Source organism: Macaca thibetana, chromosome 1 (assembly GCF_024542745.1).
Source record: "Macaca thibetana thibetana isolate TM-01 chromosome 1, ASM2454274v1, whole genome shotgun sequence".
Taxonomy (NCBI): domain Eukaryota; kingdom Metazoa; phylum Chordata; class Mammalia; order Primates; family Cercopithecidae; genus Macaca; species Macaca thibetana.
The window spans coordinates 45,495,366-45,516,240 of NC_065578.1; the positions used below are offsets into that span (position 1 = coordinate 45,495,366).

General features: G+C 46.1%; 1 protein-coding gene across 1 annotated transcript in view; it reads left to right on the forward strand.

Moving 5' to 3' along the window:
- The window catches only part of RAD54L (RAD54 like), a 31,881-nt gene that overhangs the window by 10,604 nt on the left and 402 nt on the right, over nucleotides 1-20,875 (forward strand). The window contains exons 4-17 of the mRNA XM_050801631.1: nucleotides 1,674-1,734; nucleotides 2,957-3,092; nucleotides 3,534-3,603; nucleotides 3,719-4,007; nucleotides 4,240-4,364; nucleotides 10,400-10,550; nucleotides 13,637-13,763; nucleotides 15,415-15,489; nucleotides 15,625-15,755; nucleotides 16,300-16,410; nucleotides 16,563-16,686; nucleotides 17,069-17,147; nucleotides 17,466-17,645; nucleotides 20,621-20,784. Of these exons, the coding sequence (XP_050657588.1) occupies nucleotides 1,674-1,734; nucleotides 2,957-3,092; nucleotides 3,534-3,603; nucleotides 3,719-4,007; nucleotides 4,240-4,364; nucleotides 10,400-10,550; nucleotides 13,637-13,763; nucleotides 15,415-15,489; nucleotides 15,625-15,755; nucleotides 16,300-16,410; nucleotides 16,563-16,686; nucleotides 17,069-17,147; nucleotides 17,466-17,645; nucleotides 20,621-20,784 (1,823 nt within the window). The remainder of the gene's footprint in view (nucleotides 1-1,673; nucleotides 1,735-2,956; nucleotides 3,093-3,533; nucleotides 3,604-3,718; nucleotides 4,008-4,239; nucleotides 4,365-10,399; nucleotides 10,551-13,636; nucleotides 13,764-15,414; nucleotides 15,490-15,624; nucleotides 15,756-16,299; nucleotides 16,411-16,562; nucleotides 16,687-17,068; nucleotides 17,148-17,465; nucleotides 17,646-20,620; nucleotides 20,785-20,875) is intronic.

Consider the following 20,875-nt stretch of genomic DNA (forward strand, 5'->3'; position numbering starts at 1 on the left):
CTACTTGGGAGGCTGAGGCAGGAGAATTGCTTGAACCCGGGAGGCAGAGGTTGCAGTGAGCTGAGATTGCACCATTGCACTCTAGCTGGGCGACAGAGTGAGACTCTGTCTCCAAAAAAAAAAAAAAAAAAAAAAAAAAAACCCAAAAAACAAATAAAGTACATTTGAGTTTCTAGACATTTATGATGTGTGAAGAAATGAGTCAGAAAACAAAGGTAAAAATATCAGGGCAGGCTTGCTTTTTTTTCCTACTAGACTATGTTTTTTGCTAGAAGGGACATATTTTCATTACTGCTTTTTCCACTAATATATTCCCATTAAAACTACCTTCAGAGTCTCTGCTCTTTATTTCTCTTTGATCTCTTGGGTTCCAGCTCTGGTTTTGTTGAGGTTCATAGGCTATCACAGTTCCGCAAAGGGCTCAGGTGTGTGTGGACCAGACCTTCCATGGGAGCTGTCAGAAGTAGTTCAGTGTTAATTTTTCTGCCTTCTCTACTCCTGCCCCAGCCCCATAGCCCACGGAATAATGCTGTTTCAAGGCAGAAGTGCTTGTAGAGAGGCTTCTTGCCCTTAGGTGGAGGAGTCACCAGTGCTACCTCTCTAGGACCCACATGTCTACCTGCTGTCACCCTTGTCCCACTTGCTTTTTCTTAGTGTTGGGCTTAGCTTCTCTCTCATGTCCCTTTCGCATGTTCCTTCTCTTGTGCTTTACATGGCAGGAAGCTGCTGGGTCTGGGCTGATCTGTATGGCTGTACTCAGACTGGGTGAGAGGCCACATTGCCTACTGAGTACAAGTAAGGACCCTAGAACCAGGAAAGTCCTGCGTTTATAATGGCTTTGTGATTTGAGAAAGTGACTTAATCACCCTGAGCTTCAGTTTGCTCATCTGTAAAATGGGAACACCAGTAATATATGGACCTCATACAGCTATTGGGATTAAATGGTAACATGAATGCAAGAGGCTTAGCTCTGTGTCTAGCATACATTGGTAGCCATCATTATTTTTATTTATATTTTTAAATATATATTTTAAAAATAGAGATAGGGGTCTTGCTATATTGCCCAGGCTGGTCTCGAACTCCCAGACCTAAGTGATCCTCCTGCCTTGGCCTCCCAAAGTATTAGGATTACAGGTGTGAGCCACCATGCTCGGCCTGGTGTTGTTAATATTATTTTATTAATACTATGGCTCCCATTTCCCCTACTATCACTACTCTTTGATGAGCTGTTTAGTTCCCAAGGAGGCTGATGTGAGTATTAGATATATTAGGCAGAACTGATGTGGCCAAAAAAAAAAAAAAAGAATTGTGAGGTATGTGAGGTATGCTTGGGAAGGTGTAGCCCTATATGACAGTGGTTAAACCCAGACATTGGAATTCTCTGTTATTACTCGGGTTGGCTAAGTCTGTGATAGTTGCTTTCCAAGGTGCTATACCCTAGGGAAGAGCTAGGTATGTTCACTGGCATCTTTAATGAGTGAATGGTTTCATGGGTTCTAAGCTTCATGGTTGACTGAGGCTGGGCCCTTCTGCTATCCCTGGATACTTGTAGAACCTTACATAAAGCCTCGAAGATGGACGCTGTTGTACCAAACCTAATGTGAAGCATATCATGATATTGTCTCGTAACATCTCCAATCAGTCCTGAATCCCTGTTTCTCCTTTCTTTTTAGGAAGCATTTATTCGAAGCATTTTGTCAAAGCCTTTCAAAGTCCCCATTCCAAATTATCAAGGTAAAATGGAGGTTTTTCTATTTTTGAAATCAGTCATATGTATGTGTGCCTGAATAAATTAAAAACCTGCTTTTGTAAATACAAGCTTAGCTGGGAATTGAAGGTGCCAGTCCAGCAGTGGCTGTGTTTGGGGTGACCCTCCTGAGGCCTGCATGAAAACTGTGTTAGCCTCAGTAACGGCTGCCAAGACTAACTGCCCCTCATCTTCTTGGTAGAGGTGTCCCAGTGCTCAGAAAGTTCCTGGTGGGCCAAGATGGCTGATGGACCTGGGCTTCATTCAATCCAAGTGCATTCAGTAGCATCTCTTTTATGACGCTGACTGTGTGGGAGGCCTAAATTCTGTTAAGGTTTTTTCCCTGTCTCATATAGGGTACAGCATGATGCTAAAACCGGGGCTTGGAGGAGTAGGGAGGCCAGCTTTCTCTCTCTCTCTCTCTTTTTTTTTCTTTTTTAAAAATTTAATAGAGATAGGATTTCACTATGTTGACCAGGCTGATCTCGAACTCCTGGGCTCAAGCGATCCTCCCACCTCGACCTCTCAAAAAGTGTTGGGACTACAGGCTTGAGACACTATGCTTGGCTGTGGCCAGCTCTCAGGAGCTCTCAGAAAACTCTGTGAAAGCCCCATTTAGAATTTCAGGCCTTCCCAGGATTGTGTTGAGTTGAAATGAACCAGACCTGGCACCTCAGAAGTTTGTAATGGAATGGGAGAAATAAAACAGGAAAAGCTCTGATTCAAAGCAGAATAATTCTGGGGGCTGGGTGTGGTGGCTCACGCCTGCAATACCAGCACTTTGGGAGCCCAAGGCGGGCAGATCACCTGAGGTCAGGAGTTCAAGACCAGCCTGGACAACATGGTGAAACCCTGTCTCTATGAAAAAAATACAAAAATTAGCCAGATGTGGTGACGGGAGCCTATAATCCCAGCTTCTTGGGAGGCTAAGGCAGGAGAATTGCTTGAACCCAGGAGGCAGAGATGGCAGTGAGCCAAGATTGTGCCATTGCACTCTAGCCTGGGCAATAGAGTGAGACTCCATCTCTAAAAAAAGCAGAATGGGATAATGGTCATGTAGAGATGCCCAAACTGAGTTTGGAGGCATTCTCAGAGAGAGAGGGTCATATGGGAGCTCAAGAAATGTTATGTGAAGGACAAGTATTTGAGTTGGGCTTGCTGGAGCTCCTAAACATAGGTTCAGGTGATGGAATGATTATTGGTTTGTAGGTCCTCTGGGCTCTCGGGCATTGGGCCTGAAAAGGGCTGGGGTCCGCCGGGCCCTCCATGACCCCCTGGAAAAAGATGCCTTGGTTCTGTATGAGCCTCCCCCGCTGAGTGCCCACGACCAGCTGAAGCTTGACAAGTATGTGCACTGGTATTTTGTAAGCAGTTCTGGTCCTCTGTACATGCATGCATACTTGGGAGGGTAGAGGGTATTTTGGTGTGATTTCTCTTTAGGATTGGCATGTGTTTTCAGAGAGTAGAGATTGGGGAAGGAGACTGCCTGGGGAAGAGCCTGTGGTCATGTCCAGTGAGTAGGCATTCCTCATCCCCTCCTGCCTTCCCAGGATGCTCACTTAGGAGGAGGAGTGATTGAGGTGATGACATAGGGAACCCATTCCTCTCTGAGCTAACTTTCTAACTCCTAAAATAGGAATTTGCTATGGTTTTATGACTTATCAGCCAAGAAGGTCTTCTCTTAGGCAGCTGCCTCTGTTGCCTCTGGATCGGCAGGACACAGCTTCCTGAGGGTGCTCCCTTGCCCATGTCTGAGCACACTGTTTTCTTTGCTGTGTTTTCTCAGGGAGAAACTCCCTGTCCATGTGGTTGTTGACCCTATTCTCAGTAAGGTTTTGCGGCCTCATCAGAGAGAGGTAAATGAGGGTGAGGGGAATGAGGTGTGGGCTAGGGGCTGAGCCTGGGAGACTACCATCCCTGTGACAGCAGCAGTGTAGGTGCCAAAGTGGACTGAAGGCTGTTATTCTCTAGGGAGTGAAATTCCTGTGGGAGTGTGTCACCAGTCGGCGCATCCCTGGCAGCCATGGCTGCATCATGGCTGATGAGATGGGCCTGGGAAAGACGCTGCAGTGCATCACATTGATGTGGACACTTTTGCGTCAGAGTCCAGAGTGCAAGCCAGAAATTGACAAGGCAATGGTGGTGTCGCCTTCCAGCCTGGTGAAGAACTGGTATAATGAGGTTGGGAAATGGCTTGGAGGGAGGATCCAACCTCTGGCCATCGATGGAGGATCTAAGGACGAAATAGACCAAAAACTGGGTATGGAGCCTTAACAAAGATGGCTGCACTCTCCTGCGTAGCCTGCTGCTTTCTTATGTGTATGCTCACTTATGGCCAGGGGGAAGGGCAATGCAGGGGTAGCAGAAAAGAGAATTTCCATTGAAAATAGTTGAAGTGGAGTCAGTTTACAGGCTAAATTAAAAAACTGTTGAGTTGGTTTTTTTTTTTTTAAAGATTCTGAATTGTTCCCTTGACACCTTTTCTGTTGTAGAAGGATTCATGAACCAGCGTGGAGCCAGAGTGCCTTCTCCCATCCTCATAATTTCGTATGAGACCTTCCGCCTTCATGTTGGAGTCCTCCAGAAAGGAAGTGTTGGTCTGGTCATATGTGACGAGGTACTTGACTCAGCAGTCTGGGTGGTAGGAGAAAATCTGTCAAAATCTCTTCACTGAGTATTGCCTTCCAAGGGCTGTGCTAGTCACTGGGGAATGCTGAAGACAGGATGCTGCCGTGGAGACAAGTGATAGAGAGAGCCTGTGATACCAAAATACAAGATACTGTCTGCCAAAAGAGGGCTTAAACAATGCTTAGAACTCCAAGGAGAGTGAGATGCTGGGGACTGATTGGCTTTGTTGTCTCCAGATAGTATCCCTGGACTAAAGAAGGACCTTGAAGGGTGGGTGGCAGTGTTTAGAGGATATAAACCAGAAAGTGTCTGAGAAAAGTCTTAACTTAGAGATTTATTTTGTCAAGGTTGAGGATGCTCTGGGGAAAAAGAGACACAGGCTACAGTAGGATCTGTAGCCTGTGCTTTTTCCAAAGCGGTTTTTGAGGACTTCAATATTTAAAGGGGGGCTGGGCACGATGATTCATGCCTGTAATCCCAGCACTTTGGGAGGCTGAGGTGAGTGGATCACTTGAGCCCAGAAGTTTGGGACCAGCCTGGGCAACATAGTGAAACCCCACCTCTACCTAAAAATAAAAATATTAGTCAAGTGTGGTGGTGCACCTGTAGTCCCAGCTGCTCGAGAGGCCGAGGTGGGAGAATCAGCTGAGCCCGGGAAGTGAGCAGAGATTGCGCCACTGCACTCCAGCTTGGATGATGGGGTGTGAAACCCTGTCTCAAAACACACATATGGCCAGGTGCAGTGGCTCATCCCTGTTATCAGCACTTTGGGAGGCCGAGGTGGGTGGATCATGAGGTCAGGAGTTTGAGACCAGCCTGGCCAAGATGGTGAAACCCCGTCTCTACTAAAAATACAAAAATTAGCTGGGCATAGTGGCAGGCACCTGTAATCCCACCTACTTGGGAGGCTGAGGCAGAAGAATCTCTTGAACCCAGGAGGCGGAGGTTGCAGTGAGCCTAGATCATGCCACTGCACTCTAGCCTGGGTGACAGAGCAAGACTCCGTCTCAAAAAAAACAAAAAGAAACAAAAACCACATATATACAGACACACATGACCCTTTCTCAAAAAAAAAAAAAAAAACCACACACAAACACACATAAAGGGGCAAGAGCAGGCTGGAGGGAAAGAGAAACCATCAGTTATGCATTCAGCTCAATAAATCTGCATTTTACATACAGTTAAGTAAATAAAGAGTAGAGGAAGAAGTCAAATACACATTTGTCTGGGAGGGAGGATTTCTAGTCTTGTCTTTGTCTTCTACCTGTAAAGATGAGCTGTTTATTTACATTGTCAGGGTGAGGGAGGCCACCTGGGGAGAGGCATGGCCTTCTGTCTACTGCTATCTGTTTAGGAACAAAAGGAAAGACAGTTTTTTGCATGACTAGTTCCCAAGCTTAACTTTTCCCTTTGGCATAGTTTGGGGTCCTGAGATGCCATTTTCCTTCCACAGGGAACAGGTTCTAGAATTAGAGACTTTTATTCATATCCTGACTCTGCCACTTACCAGCAGTGTGACCTTCAACAAGTTACTTTACTAGTTGAACCTCTGTTTCTACATCAGTAAAATGGGGTGATAATATCTGCCTCATAAGATTGTTGTGAGGATTAAATGATATTATTAAGAAAAAGCTCTTATCGCAGTGCCTGGTATGTCATAAGACCTTGGCAAATGTAAGCTCTGGTGGTTATTCCAGGTGGGGGGTACTTGCAAGAACAAAAGCAGAGATAAGAAAGTCCATACACCTTGTAGTAGTAGTTTGTGTTGACTCCTTGTTCCTTCTCTCTGGGATTAAGGGAATATGGCCGTAGTTACTTCCTGGCCTTTTCCAGTATATGTGAATGGCAGTAGAGAGGCTAGTACTTAGGAAGTAGTGAGGGTGGCTGGGAGCTTCCGACTATAGAGAATTTTTCAGGACTTCCCAGTGGACTTGGCGACCCTGAGTCTATAGCCATTGTGTGCAACTTCTGGGGAGAGTTGAGCTCCTTTGTATACCCCTGAGGTTCTAGTGGAGAGGTGGCTGAAAGACTTGGCCCTATCTGTCAACCATTTGGCAGGCTAGGCTCAGCTCTGGGTACTGTAGATAAGGCCAGTTGTCTGAGGAACTTCAGAGAGGGGACAGAGGGAAAAAGCTTGCTTTTGGGTACCATGCTTTCTAGTTGTGAGCTATTTTCTGGTCAGTCATTGTCTGGCTGGTCTTCAGACTCCTAACTTCCTGGTAGGAGTAGGGAAGTTACCAGGTTGAGGTGAGGTACGCATGTTACTGCCCTGTGGTTCGCTGGCATCTGCTTCATCACTGTGGAGGGAGACTATGCCAGGAGCCGGGTCCGAAGCATTGTGGGAGGGGAAGGCAGGCTGTAGCTGTTGAGCCTTTGAGGATTAGGGAGCATCTAAATTTTTTTCTACCTTTTTTTTTTTTTTTTTTTTTGAGACAAGGATCTTTGTTCTGTTGCCCAGATGGAGTGCAGTGATGTGATCTTGGCTCACCACAACCTCCACCTCCCAGGTTTAAGTGATTATCCTGCCTCAGCCACCTGAGTAGCTGATATTACAGGCGTGCACCACCACTCTGGCTAATTTTTGTATTTTTAGTAGAGATGGGGTTTCACCATGTTGGCCAGGCTGGTCTCGAACTCCTGGCCCCAAGTAATCTGTGACCTCGGCTTTCCAAAGTGCTGGGATTACAGGTTTGAGCCACTGTGCCCAGCCTTTTTCTTCTCCTTAGTGTTTTTTTCTTCCCCACTCTGTCCTGTTTTATGAGCTGACTCTGTGCAGGGCACAAGGGATGACGCTGCCTCTTATCACACTGCAGCCCCTTGGCTGTTTACCTTTCTACTTGTTTACCTTTTATTTTGTCAACTGTCAGGGATCTGAGAAACCGAAAGTCCTGAAAAGATAGTCATCTTACTCCAGGAAGGGAGAGGGTTTGTCCTGTTCAGACCCTGGATAGGGAAGGTGCCATTTCAGGCTTTCATGTTCTCAGCTCCCACAGCGTCTTCCTCCCAGCTAACGCATTTCTCTGGAACACAGTTTTTCATAATAACTTCTATGTACAAAATCTTTGATCCTCAATCCAAAGACATGGAATCAGCTCTGGCTTTGCCACTTACAAGCGTGACTTTCCACAGATGAGACTGCTCTGAGATTGTTTCTTCATCTGTAGAGTGGGTGACACAGGGGCTACTTGAAAGGGATATGATCCAGATCAAGAGAAAGGATATTTGGGAGCACTTTGTACAAGTGTATAAATAGCAGCGGGATTGACCTCATCATCATCTCAGTCTTAAAGATTAGGAGACAAACTCAGGGAAGTGCGTGGTGACTTGCCCAGGTTCACCCAGCGAGTACATAGTAAGCTGGAATGTGAATGCAGGTGTGAGATTCCAAGTCATGGCTCTTTTTCCTATCACCCTCTGCCTCGGATGCTTGGTGCAGAAAGAAGCTTGCCTTTGGTATGGAAGGGTTGTCCCTGTGCTCCTCATCGAGACCCATGTGGATCCTTAGTGACTGATCCAATAGGGAACTGGGGTTGGCTTTCTCTTTTGCAGAGACAGGATAGTGTGGTAGCCCATTTCATTTGCTGGGTCATTTATTAAGTGCCTTTTGTGTGTCAGGCCCTGGAGATCTCACAGTGCTGTCCCTCAGGGAGCTTCAGTTTAGAAGATCTAATGGGTGGTGCTCATTTCCCCTGGACGTGTTGGGTGATTTCCTCTGACTTTCAAGTCTCATTTCCCTCTTCAGTTCAGAAGTCTAAACGTTTTTTTAGGGCTAGTACTTGGAGCCTCTAATATATATATATTTTTAAATTAAATTTCTAGGCTAAACACTGGCTCACACCTGTAATCCCAGGACTTTAGAAGGCTGAGGTGGGCGGATCACTTGAGGTCAGGATTTCAAGACTAGCCTGGCCAACATGGTGAAACCCTGTTTCTACTAAAAATACAAAAGTTAGCCCGGCATAGTGGCACATGCCTGTAATATAAGCTACTCAGGAAGCTGAGGCTCAAGAATTGCTTAAACTGGGGAGGCAGGCACATGCCACCACACCCAGCTAATTTTTGTATTTTTAGTAGAGAGAGGGTTTCACCATGTTGGCCAGGCTGAACTTGAACTCCTGACCTCAGGTGATCCACCTGCCTCCGCTTCCCAAAGTGCTAGGATTACAGGCATGAGCCACCATGCCCCGCTGGTTTATTTAATCTTTAATAGCAACATTGGTCATTATTTCATTCTTTCCTTCAACTAACATTCATTGAGCTTTGTCCTATACACTGAAATTATACAGGTGAATCTGACATAGTCTCTGCCTTAAGAAATCCTGGTCTCTGCCTAGTTGAGAAGATAAAGTACCGGAGAGTGATTAGCACTCTAGTACATATATTATGGATGAGGGCAGAGTGGTACAGTGTCCAGACTCTGAGTCATACAGGTCCTGAGTTCAAATCCCAGCTCTGCTACTTTCTCTTGGCATGATTTTGGATAACTGTTTACCTCTCTAAATCTTAGTTTCTTCATCTCTAAAATGGATAATACAATTTCCATTCGTGTGGATTACAGAACAGAATACAGGTAAATTGTTTAGTTAGTACCATGCCTACCACATTAAACGGGTTCACTAAATAGTAGCAGCCATTATGTACATAGTGCCACAGGAGCACAGAGGTGAGAGAGACAAGCAGCCTGGAGTCACTGAGGAAGGCTTTGCATAGGAGGTGACATCTGAGGAACTTGCCTGTGGAAAAGAGCTCTAGGCAGAGAGGTGGCATGGGCAAAGAGACATAAGGAAATCCAGCATTAGGAGTGATGAGGAGGTCAGGCTTCCTGGACTGTGACAAGCTTGGAGAGTGTCATAGAAGTTCACTGGGGTCTCATTGAGAAGGGCTTTGAATGCTAAGCTAGTGAGCTTAAAGAGCTTGGACTTGATGCTATAGATGGGAGAGTCAGTGAAGGGTCTGTGTTTAATTGCGTTGTCAAAGCCTGACTCAAGGGAGCAACACTGATTGCTGATTCTTGGTTGAGTGGTTGAGTTTTGTGCGCCTTACCCAGTGTGGGGCTGGATATAGAAAAGGTACCGACCTGATCTTGCCCATGTAGCTCTTGGAGAAAGAGGGAAGGTGGTCCTTTATGATTTTCTTGAAAAAGGCTTAAAAGAAGTAGTAGAGGAGTGGAGAGAATGGGAGGACAGGACAGGGAGAATAGGGATTGGGGAAGAGATGTAAAGGGAAGCAGAGGGAAGCTCTGTGGCTCTACTAGCTGTGTGGATTCTGGTGGGACATGGAGCCTGGGCCAAGTCCCTTTAACACTGATGGCCCAGACAAGGCCCGGAGTCTAATACAGAAGGCGTCTGGCTCAGAAGGTTCTGAGTTGGGTAGACTGATATAGAGGGAGGACTCCCTGAAAGCATAGGTTTGTCATATGGCCACATGATCTCTGAAGAGTATAGGTAGGCTGCCAAGGCTCTGGAGATGGGGCAGGGAAAGGGATGGAAAGGAACAGAGGGAATCTCTGCTTTATGGGTATAACACTGGTCTGGAAACGAGAGGTCTGTCTTTTGAGCCTAACATTCTCCATAGTCAAGTGGGTAAACCCTGTCTTATGCTGCCCCCTGCCTATTTCCCAAGGCCCTAGAACCTGTAATGTTTTTGTTTTTTGTTGAGACAGTTCCTCACTATGTCACCCAGGTTGTAGTGCACTCATGGCTCACTGAAGTTTTGACCTCCCGGACTCAAGCGATCCTCCCACCTCAGCCTCCCAAGTAGCTGGGGCTATGGGTGTAAGCTGCTATGTCCAGCTCATTTTTGTATGTTTTGTAGAGATGGGGTTTCACCATGTTGGCCAGGCTGGTCTGGAATTCCTGGGCTCAAGTGATCTGCCTGCCTCGGCCTCCCAAAGTGCTGGGATTACAGGCGTGAGCCTCTGTACCTGGCCCGGAATGTTTTTGAGTGCTCTTTTCCTGTCTATACGAGACTTTGCTACTGTATAGAGAATGCCACGTTGCACTCTGAATAAGGATTCTTTTGTAGGGACACAGGCTCAAGAACTCTGAGAATCAGACTTACCAAGCCCTGGACAGCTTGAATACCAGCCGGCGGGTGCTCATCTCCGGAACTCCCATCCAGAATGATCTGCTTGAGTATTTCAGCTTGGTACATTTTGTTAATTCCGGCATCCTAGGTAAGAATCTAGCCTTGTTTGCCACATCAGAGAGGAGCCCTGCCTAGTCTTTGGGAGTATAACTCCAGCTGAGGAGAGAAAGAAGAGAATGCTAGTTATATGTGGGTCACTAGGCACTCTTGTAGGAAGGCTTCTCTTGTCAGGGAGTAGCAAAGCCATTGGGAGGCCTTGGATCTGCTAAGCAATTCAGCAAAGCCCATGTTGGCCATTTTTCCATTGCAGAGGTAGCAGGGGCTATACAGGGTGTGGTGTTATGACGAGCTGAGGGTGGAATTATTATTTTTGCTTCTCACATCCTAGCTCCCTTACAAGAGCTTTGGCCTCAGAGCAAGCTCTGTGTTGGGCAGATGTGTGTTTTTTAAAAATCATTTTAACCATTTTTAAGTGTAACAATTCAGTGGTATTAAGTACATTCACGTTGTGCAACCATTACCATCATCCATCTTCAGATTTTCTTTTTCTATTTGCTAAACTGAAAATCTACCCATCTCCCCTTCCCTCCCAGTGCTTTGAGAGGCTGGGGTGGGAAGATCACTTGAGGCCAGTTCACGACCAGCCTGGGCAACATAGTGAGATCTCGTCTCTACAAAATAAGAAAATTAGCTGGGTGTGGTGGTGTGTGCTGCTGGTCCTAGCTACTTAGGGGGCTGTGATCATGCCATTGCACTCTAGCCTGGGCAACAGAGCAAGGCCCTGTCTCTAAAATAATAATAATAATAATAAAAACTCCTCATTCCTCCCTCCCCTAATCCCTGGCAACCACATATATATTTGTGAAAGGGTGTGTTAGTACCATCCCAACTTGCCAGTGCTCAAGAGTAAGCAGAGAACCTGCTGAGTGGCAAGATTATGACCAAGTGAACACATTTGTGTAACCACCATTAGATTAATTACTAACACTCACTTGGCAGCCCCTTTTCTAATCACTGTCCTCTCCTTTCACCCCAGCAGTAAACTCCTTCTTGACACTATAGGTTGGTTTTGCCTATTTTTGAATTTATATAAATGAAATCATATAGTATGTATTCCTTTATATCTGGTTTCTTTTGTTCAACATTATGTTTATAAAGTTTATCCACATTATGTGTAGCAGTACTTCATTCATTTTCATAATTGCATACTATTCCATGTTATGAATACACTAGAATTTATTCTACTGGTTTGGTTTTGTTTGTTGAGACAGAGTCTCTGTTGCCCAGGCTGGAGTACAGTGTTGCAATCATAGCTCACTGCACCCTCAACTTCCTGGGCTCAAGCAATCCTCCCACCTCAGCTTCCTGAGTAGCTGGGACTACAGGCACATGCCACCACCACTGGCTAACTTTTAAATTTTTTATAGAGATGGGGTCTCACTATGTTGCTCAGGCTGGTCTTGAATTCCTGGGTTCAAATGATTCTCTTGCGTCAGCCTCTCAAACTGCTGGAATTACAGGCATGAGCCCCTATGCCTGGCTTCCAACTTTTTCTGTTTGGATATCTGGTTCACCCTGCATCATATATTGAAAAGACCATTCTTTCCCCCATTGCTTTGCAGGGCTACCTTCTTCATAAATCAAATGTTCATATATGTGTTGCTCCATTTATGGACTCTATTCTGTTCCTCTGGTCTGTTTGTCTCCTTGTGCCAGCACTCCTCTGCTTTATTTACTGTGGCCTAATAAGTCTTGATATTCATTAGTGTGAATATTCTATCTATAGTCTTCTTTTTTATTAAATTTTGACACGGGGTCTTGCTTTGTCACCCAGGCTGGAATGCAGTGGTGAGATCATGGCTCACTGCAGCCTTAACTTCCGGGCTCTAGTGATCCTCCCGCCTCAGCCTCCTGAGTAGCTGGGACAACAGGCACACACCATCATGCCTGGCTAATTTTTGTATTTTGGGTAGAGGTGGGGTTTTGCCATGTTGTCCAGGCTGGTCTTGAACTCTTGAGCTCAAGCAATCTGCTCAGCCTCCAACTATATTCTTACTCCTTAACGTTGTCCTAGATATTCTTGGCCCTTTGCATTCCCATGTAAATTTCAGAATCAACTTGTCAATTTATGCCCCTACTGCCTGCCATACCCACCAAAATAACTCTAACTGGATTTTAATTGGGCTGTATTGAAACATAGATAAATTCTGAAACATCTTTCATTTTTATAATAAGGAACCTTCCAATATATTAATATGCTCTGTCTCTCAACTTATTTAGGTCATCTTTAATTTTTCTCAATGTGGCCAGGTGTGACGGCTCACAACTGTAATCCCAGCACTTTGGGAGGCCAAGGCGGGAGGGTACCTGGAGCCCAGGAGTTCAAGACCAGCCTGGGCAACATGGCAAAATTCCATCTCTACAAAAAAATACAAAAGTTAGCTGAGTGTGGTGGCATGCGCCTATAGTCCCAGCTTCTTGGGAGGCTGAGGCTGTGGTGAGCCATGATTGCCCCATTGCATTCCAGCCTGGGTGACAGGGAGAGAACCTGTCTCAAAAAAAAAAAAAAAAAAAAAAAAAAAAAAAATTGGCTGGGCACAGTGGCTCACGCCTGTAATCCCAGCACTTTGGGAGGCTGAGGCGGGCGGATCACGAGATCAGGAGTTCAAGACCAGCCTGACCAACATGGTGAAACCCCGTCTCTACTAGAAATACAAAAATTAGCCAGGCACGGAGGTGGGTGCCTGTAATCCCAACTACTCGGGAGGCTGAGGCAGGAGAATTGCCTGAACCCAGGAGACAGAGGTTGCAGTGAGCCGAGATTGTGCCACTGCGCTCCAGCCTGGGTGACAGAGCAAGACTTCAATTTAGGAAAAAAAAAAAAAAAAAAAATCCACTCTGGCCATGTTTGTCTTTTTAGTGGACTATTCAGTCCATTTACATTTACTCTAAGTAATTATATATTTGGATTTTCACCTATCATCTCACTATTTGGCCTTTCAAGTCTTCACTGCTTTGATACCTCTCTGATCTGTTAAACAGAAATTGGCCTATATTTTGTTTAGCCTTGTTCTTGGTAGGAAGGCTGTTGTGAGAAGGTAGTCTGCCATCACTAGCTGTGGGAAAATCATTCCTTTTCCACATTCTTCTGTTTTCCTTCTCTCCTGTTTTTAGGGACTGCCCATGAATTCAAGAAGCATTTTGAATTGCCAATTTTGAAGGGTCGAGATGCTGCTGCTAGTGAGGCAGACAGGAAGCTAGGAGAAGAGCGGCTGAGGGAGCTCACCAGTATTGTGAATAGGTAATGACCTCAAGCAAAGTCATTAGAATTGCCTCCCAAACCATCCATGGCCAGTCCTTTGGGGGCTTTGCCTGTCTAGAGCCCTCAAAGGCTGAGATTCTAGGAAGGGAGTGGGATCTGTGTCCTAACTACGGCCACTGAATAAACAAAGGAGTCTTGGAGGCGAAGTTCCTGCTTTCTTTCTAGCCTGGGCTCTGTGGTCTGGTTTTGGTCTGTTTATCAGCCTGCTGAGGAAGCTCTTCTCTGATGCTGCTGGACTTCTTGAGCAAAGTATACCTTGAAGCATTACTAGTATTTCCAAAGCTTCCTGTCAGTTTGTCTCAGACCCGAAGCATTAGGCTTTTCTTCCCAGGCCCCATAGTCATTCTGTGACAGGTAGGAGAAGATCTGAAAGGGGCTTGTAGCTCCCAGGCTAAGAGGACTTACTTTTTCATGGGACTTACATAACCCAGGGGGTAGGCACATTCTGGACTCCTTTGTCCAGAGGTGGTATGCACTTAATAGGTTACATTCTAAAGAGTCCTCCTGCCCTTCCCAACAACTGCCTGGCTACCTGGCTACCTCTCCCTACCAATTTTAGATGGCAGGCCGGGTGTGGTGGCTCATGCCTATAATCCCACCACTTTGGGAAGCTGAGGCAGGTGGATCACTTGAGGTAAGGAGTTCGAGACCAGCCTGGCCAACATGGGGAAAAACAAAAATTAGCCGGGTGTGGTGGGGTGCACCTGTAGTCCCAGCTACTCTGGAGGGAGAGGCAGGAGAATCGCTTGAACCTGGGAGGCGGAGGTTGGAGTGAGCTGAGACGCGCCACTGCACTCCAGCCTAGGTGACACAGCAAGACTCCGTCTCAAAAAAAAAAAAAAAAAAAAAAAAAAATTAGATGGCAGGAAGAAGAATTGGTGTTTTCTTAAGATCTGCTTCTTAGGTGCCTGATCCCTATCCTTCCTGGTCTTCCCAGGAGGTCTATGCTTAATTCCATTTAGCCATGTAGCGGTGGGCATTTGGACAAATGCAAGCGGAAACTCCCCTAAGGACTTAGTAATTTACAGCTTGCTTTTCCTGTTAGAGCTCCTGTCTCAATGGGAAGCCTCAGTCTTCTCTTGAAGACTAGGCAGCGTATTGAAGGGGAAGAGAAAGTGCTGCCTGTCTAAGCTAGAATGTTTGGAAGGTCTTTGTTCCCATAACTGAGACCCTGATACAGATGTGTTTGACATAGGTCTGATGAGTCTCTACATTTTTTTTTTTTTGAGACGGAGTCTTGCTCTTATTGCCCAGGCTGGAGTGCGATGGGGTGATCTCGACTCACTGCAACCTCCACCCCCTGGGTTCAAGCAATTCTCCTGCCTCAGCCTCCTGAGTAGCTGGGTTTACAGGCGCCTGCCACCACATTTGGCTAATTTTCGTATTTTTAGTAGAGAAAGGGTTTCTCCATTTTGGCCAGGCTGGTCTCGAACTCCTGACCTCAGGTGATCCTCCGCCTCGGCTTCCCAAAGTGCTGGGATTACAGGTGTTAGCTACTGTGCCTGACCAGTCTCTGACATTTGATACTGTAAAAGAGGGCTAGTCTTGGTCCTTTGGGTGGTAGCTTTTATTCCCGTAGTTAGCATGGCAATTTTACCAGCCTCTTGCCTTTTTACCCTGTTTTCTCTAGATGCCTGATACGGAGGACTTCTGATATCCTTTCTAAATATCTGCCTGTGAAGATTGAGCAGGTCGTTTGTTGTAGGTACTGAACTCAACTGAAAGATCTGGAGTGAGTGGGTCAAAGCCTAGCTCCTGAAGCATGGCTGGACTCTCAAGGTGTTCTCAGAGGACAGGAGGGTGGTCTAGCTTTTTCCACTGACCCAGCTGCCTTTTTTAGGCTGACACCCCTTCAGACTGAGTTATACAAGAGGTTTCTGAGACAAGCCAAACCAGCAGAAGAATTGCGTGAGGGCAAGATGAGTGTGTCTTCCCTTTCTTCCATCACCTCGCTAAAGAAGCTTTGTAATCGTGAGTTGGGCTTGTGTCCTGGTGTCCTCTGTGAGAGTGAGCAAGGGAGGGTAGGTTCCTGTAGTGGCCCGGCGACCCTCACTAAAACTTGTCTAGAGTCATCCTCATAGAGGCCACATGTGATTCCAACCCTACCCAAAGCACGAACCCTGCATTGTGGACTCTGTTTACCAGACCCTTTGCTTTGGAAAATTGAACTCATCTTCTGTCCAGTCCATGCTTGATGACCTGGGATATGTCGACTGTGTTTGTGAGTGCTTGCATGTACACATGCTCATATACAATGTTGGGCAGGAGGAAAAATAACAAAGAAACCTTGCCTGCTCTGTTATAGCTCCCTTCTTGTTGGGAGAACACATTAGTGAGTGAGATTGTCCATCCATTGTCCCAGATGGCACCGACTGTATCCTGTTGGAATTTGGTAGGATGAAGATCAAGCAAGTCTGATATTGAGGAAGGCCTTCTGGGCTAGGCTTCTAGAGGGAGTTCTAGTGAACACTGTTCAGAAAACAAAGTAGCTGGGTTTTGTTTTGTTTTCTCCCAGATCCAGCTCTAATCCATGATAAGTGTGTGGAAGAGGAGGATGGCTTTGTGGGTGCCTTGGACCTCTTCCCTCCTGGTTATAGCTCAAAGGCCCTGGAGCCCCAGCTGTCAGGTGACCCTTTTCCTACCAGTATGTGGGCTTCTCTAGGAGGAGGGTGGGAGATTGTCTTTGTGCTAGGGCTGTCCTGTTTCAAGGCAGGATATCAAAAGTGCCTGGGCCATTGGGATAGCCAGTAGGGGATTGCTGGTTGCTGCTCTTCCCAGGTAAGATGCTGGTCCTGGATTACATTCTGGCGGTGACCCGAAGCTGTAGCAGTGACAAAGTAGTGCTGGTGTCGAATTACACCCAGACTTTGGATCTCTTTGAGAAGCTGTGCCGGGCCCGAAGGTAGGGAAGAGCCTAACCAGGATGCCAAAGGGGATGTACCCCTCCCCTACTGCCCCTCTAGTTCTGATTTGTGGATGTGGGCCAAGATCTGGACACATAAATGCTTTCCCTGAAGATATCTTCCCTTATTGCTGTGATGGCCCCAGCTCAATCTCCAAGTAGAAGATCCCCTAGTCCTTCAGGTACTCCTTTAGGACAGAGTCTTGGCCTCTAGCTCCCTGCCCCTGCCTTTGGGAGCTTAGGGCCTCAAGCATGGTTATTTCAATCCCTTCAGTAGCTCTCACTCTGCTTTCTTGGGTCTTTTTAAAAAAGTTTTTATTTTTAAATTTTTTTTCCCCAATCACTGAAGCTCTATTTTCTTGGGTCTCAAATCCCCCTTCAGGTACTTATATGTCCGCCTGGATGGCACGATGTCCATTAAGAAGCGAGCCAAGGTTGTAGAACGCTTCAATAGTCCATCGGTAAATGCACATCCCCTGTCCTCATACCACCAATGCAGTATCATCAGAATTAAGGATTGATGGAGAAGCGATAAGGGGTTACCTTGATTTTTTTTTTCTTCTTCCCCTAGTGGATATGGTAGGATTTGGCTGGTTGGTGATGGCTGGGCTGGGAACTGACTTTGTGCGTTGAGAAATTGGCTGGTGAGCGGATAAACTGGTGGCTTTCACAATTGGTACTGAGTAGTATAGAGGCATGAGAGAGGAGCTGGTTGGGCTGAGCAGGATCCCAGTTTAGGCTATAAGAGGTTCCTTTTCTCCTGTTTCTTCTCTTTCCAGAGCCCTGACTTTGTCTTCATGCTGAGCAGCAAAGCTGGGGGCTGTGGCCTCAATCTTATTGGGGCTAACCGGCTGGTCATGTTTGACCCCGACTGGAACCCAGCCAATGATGAACAAGCCATGGCCCGAGTCTGGCGAGATGGTCAAAAGAAGACTTGCTATATCTACCGCCTGCTGTCTGTAAGGATGGTGATAGTAGTCATAGTGGGGGTGGGTTATGGAACGAGACCTTCAGGACCATCTTGTTTCTTAGTGCCTCTCTTTGGCCTTTCTGTCTCTAGCAGTAGCCAAGCTATGGGCCCAGAAGTGAGTCCTTTATTCTTCTGTTCTCCCTCCCCTTCTCTCCATCCCATTCCCTCAAACCATTCTTACTGTGCCATCTGAACACTTGTTCAGTACATCCTTTTCACAGGACACCTGCTTCCCTCATACATGATTTCTGCTGTGTCACCAGCCTTGTAGTCTTCTCTCATCCCCTGTCCTATTTGCATTCTCCAAGTTATCAATTATCACCTTCAGACCATCCATCCCATAGTTCCTCTCTTGCAGCTTACGTCGTTGGACTTGACTACCCTCTTTTCTTCCTTGCTGCAGTCCTCTATCCTCTGCTGTATTCCTACTTCCTAATTCATTGATGACTTTGGACACTAGCTCAGCCTTCATTTCTTTCCCAAAGCCAGCAATCATACTGGCTGACCTCAAGGACCATGCGGTTATCCAGCACTCTGGCCTTCATGTTTCCTTGACCTCATCTCAATCCCCCTTCATCTTAACTATTCCTAAGGTCACACTGTGGAACTTGTTAGAACCCAAAACCTTAATAATTGTCATTCTACTCTCACTTCTTGTCCTCCTAGCTTTCACATACCTGCTGTATCTGCTTCAGCCTAATGTTCCAGTAGCCTCTCCCCTTCCCACCCTCCCACTCATCTGGCTTGACTTCCTTGTTTATTTAGCCCAGTCTTCATTGTGCATCCTTTCAGCTACTCTTTTCCCAATACCCATTCCAGTTGGATTATTTGAGCTGTTTTCAGCTTCTACACCAGCTACATTGCATTTACAGGTTGGTACTGCCACAAATTCATGTTCTCTTTTTGAGGTGGGCCATATCTCATTTCCTTCAACCATTTCAAGCATCTACCATTTCTCTCAAATTTCCTGCCTAACTCATCTTCTTTCTACTCACTCATCAGACTCCTTATACCACTGAACCTACCTTCAAATATACTACTGACTTCCTAATTGCCAAAACAGGAGACTATTGATTTTTCCTCTTTGTGTATCTCACACTGTGACTAATCATCCCTTTAAAAATGCTCTTCTAGGCTGGGTGCAGGAGGATCACTTGAGGCCAGGAGTTTGAGGCTATAGTGAGCTAGGATTGTGCCACTCTATCCTGGGTGACAGAATAAAAAAAAAAAAATTTTTTTTTTCCGTCACTTAATCTACATTTCCACTTAGATTTTTAATGAGCACTTTAGAAGTATCATGACTAAACTCATTCCCCTTCTAATTAATTGATTGATTTTGAGACAGTTTCTTTCAGTTGCCTAAGCTGGAGTACAGTGGCACGATCATGGCCCACTACAGCTTCAACCTCCCACCTCAACCCCCTGAAGTAGCTGGGGCTACAGGTGTGTGCCACCACACCCGGATAACTTTTTTCTTCATTTTTGTAGAGAAGGGGTCCTGCTATGTTGCCTAGGCTGGTCTCGAACATCTGGACTCAAGCGATCCTCCCACCTTGGCCTTCCCAAGTGCTGGGATTAACAGCTCCACCACACCTGGCGCCCTTTCTGAATGTTGTTCTTAATGGCTCCATTATCCACCCAACCCAAAACTCGGAATAATCTTACCGGACTATTCTTTTTCCTAACAACCAGATTCCTACCAGTTTTCACTGATTTTTACCTTCTTGAAATTTCCTTAATCTAACCCTGCTCTCCAAGCCCTTCGGAGGTCATGGTCATCTGTCACTTGGATATTGTAGCAGCTTCCTAATTGTTTACTTCTGTCTTATCCCAACCCATTGTTCACATACTGCTTCCAGAAGGAACTTTCCAAAAATTCTGATTTTACTTTTCATCCCTTCGAAGACAAGATTAAGGCCTTCAGCATGGCATCCAAGGTTCTTTTTTTTTTTGAGATGGAGTCTTGCTCTTGTCGCCCAGGCTGGAGTGCAATGGCACAATCTCGGCTCACTGCAACCTCTGCCTCCTGGGTTCAAGCGATTCTCTTGCTTCTCCTGAGTAGCTGGGATTACAGGTGCCCACCACCACGCCTGGCTAATTTTTGTATTTTTAGTAGAGAGGGGGTTTCGCCATGTTGGCCAGGCTGGTCTCGAACTCCTGACCTTGTGATCTGCCTGCCTCGGCCTCCCAAAGTGCTGGGATTACAGGCATGAGCCACCATGCCTGTCCCCAAGGTTCTTTAATGTGGCCTCTGCTGACTTCCCAGTCTCAGCTCTTACTATACTCCCACCAACCTCTAGTTAGCCTGAACTCCTCACAGTCCTCCAATAGGCCAGTAGTATTCCTTTGTTCCTATGCTGGGAATGCCTTTCTTTGTATCTTTTCTTACAAACCATCTATTCATTTTCAAGATTGAGCTTAAGGATAGAGTTTCAAGTTTTCAATACTCTTCTACTCTACCATCCGTATGGACTCCCAGTTATCCTGTACAGATTTCTGTCATTGTATCAACTCTTTAAATGTTTGTCTTTCTCACTATTCTAGGAGCTCAAGGATAGGGGATATATATGATTCTTCTTTGTATCCTAATGTCAGCACAGGGTCTGAAATAGAATAGATACCCAAATGATATTTATTGAATGAATTAGAGTTGGGCTTGGTATGGAAATCTGAAGCTGCAGCAGACAAACCTCAGTTCACCCTAAAGGGATTTAGCCAGGCTCCGGGACCCTTCATTAGTATGGAAAATAGCCTGGGTCTACATGACTATTCATGTCATGTTCTCAGGGGAGAGACTGGGAAAATGGGCCTCAGCTGAGTAGAGATAATGCTCTGGGACTCATACTTTTTATTCATATCCCCTTCCCGGGTAGCTGTGTTTCACCCCTTTGGTTTTCCTGCTCCCTTTTTATGGGGATGGCTAAGCACTGTATCCGTTGACATTCCGCACCTGCTCTTCCCCAGGCAGGGACCATTGAGGAGAAGATCTTCCAGCGTCAGAGCCACAAGAAGGCACTGAGCAGCTGTGTGGTGGACGAGGAGCAGGATGTAGAGCGCCACTTCTCTCTGGGCGAGTTGAAGGAGCTGTTTATCCTGGATGAAGCTAGCCTCAGTGACACACATGACAGGTGGGGAAGTGCCCTAACCATTATCTCTAAGCTACCCACACAGCAGGGAGATGGGTTCCGTAGTGACTTCAGCTGTGCCTTCTTTCCCTAG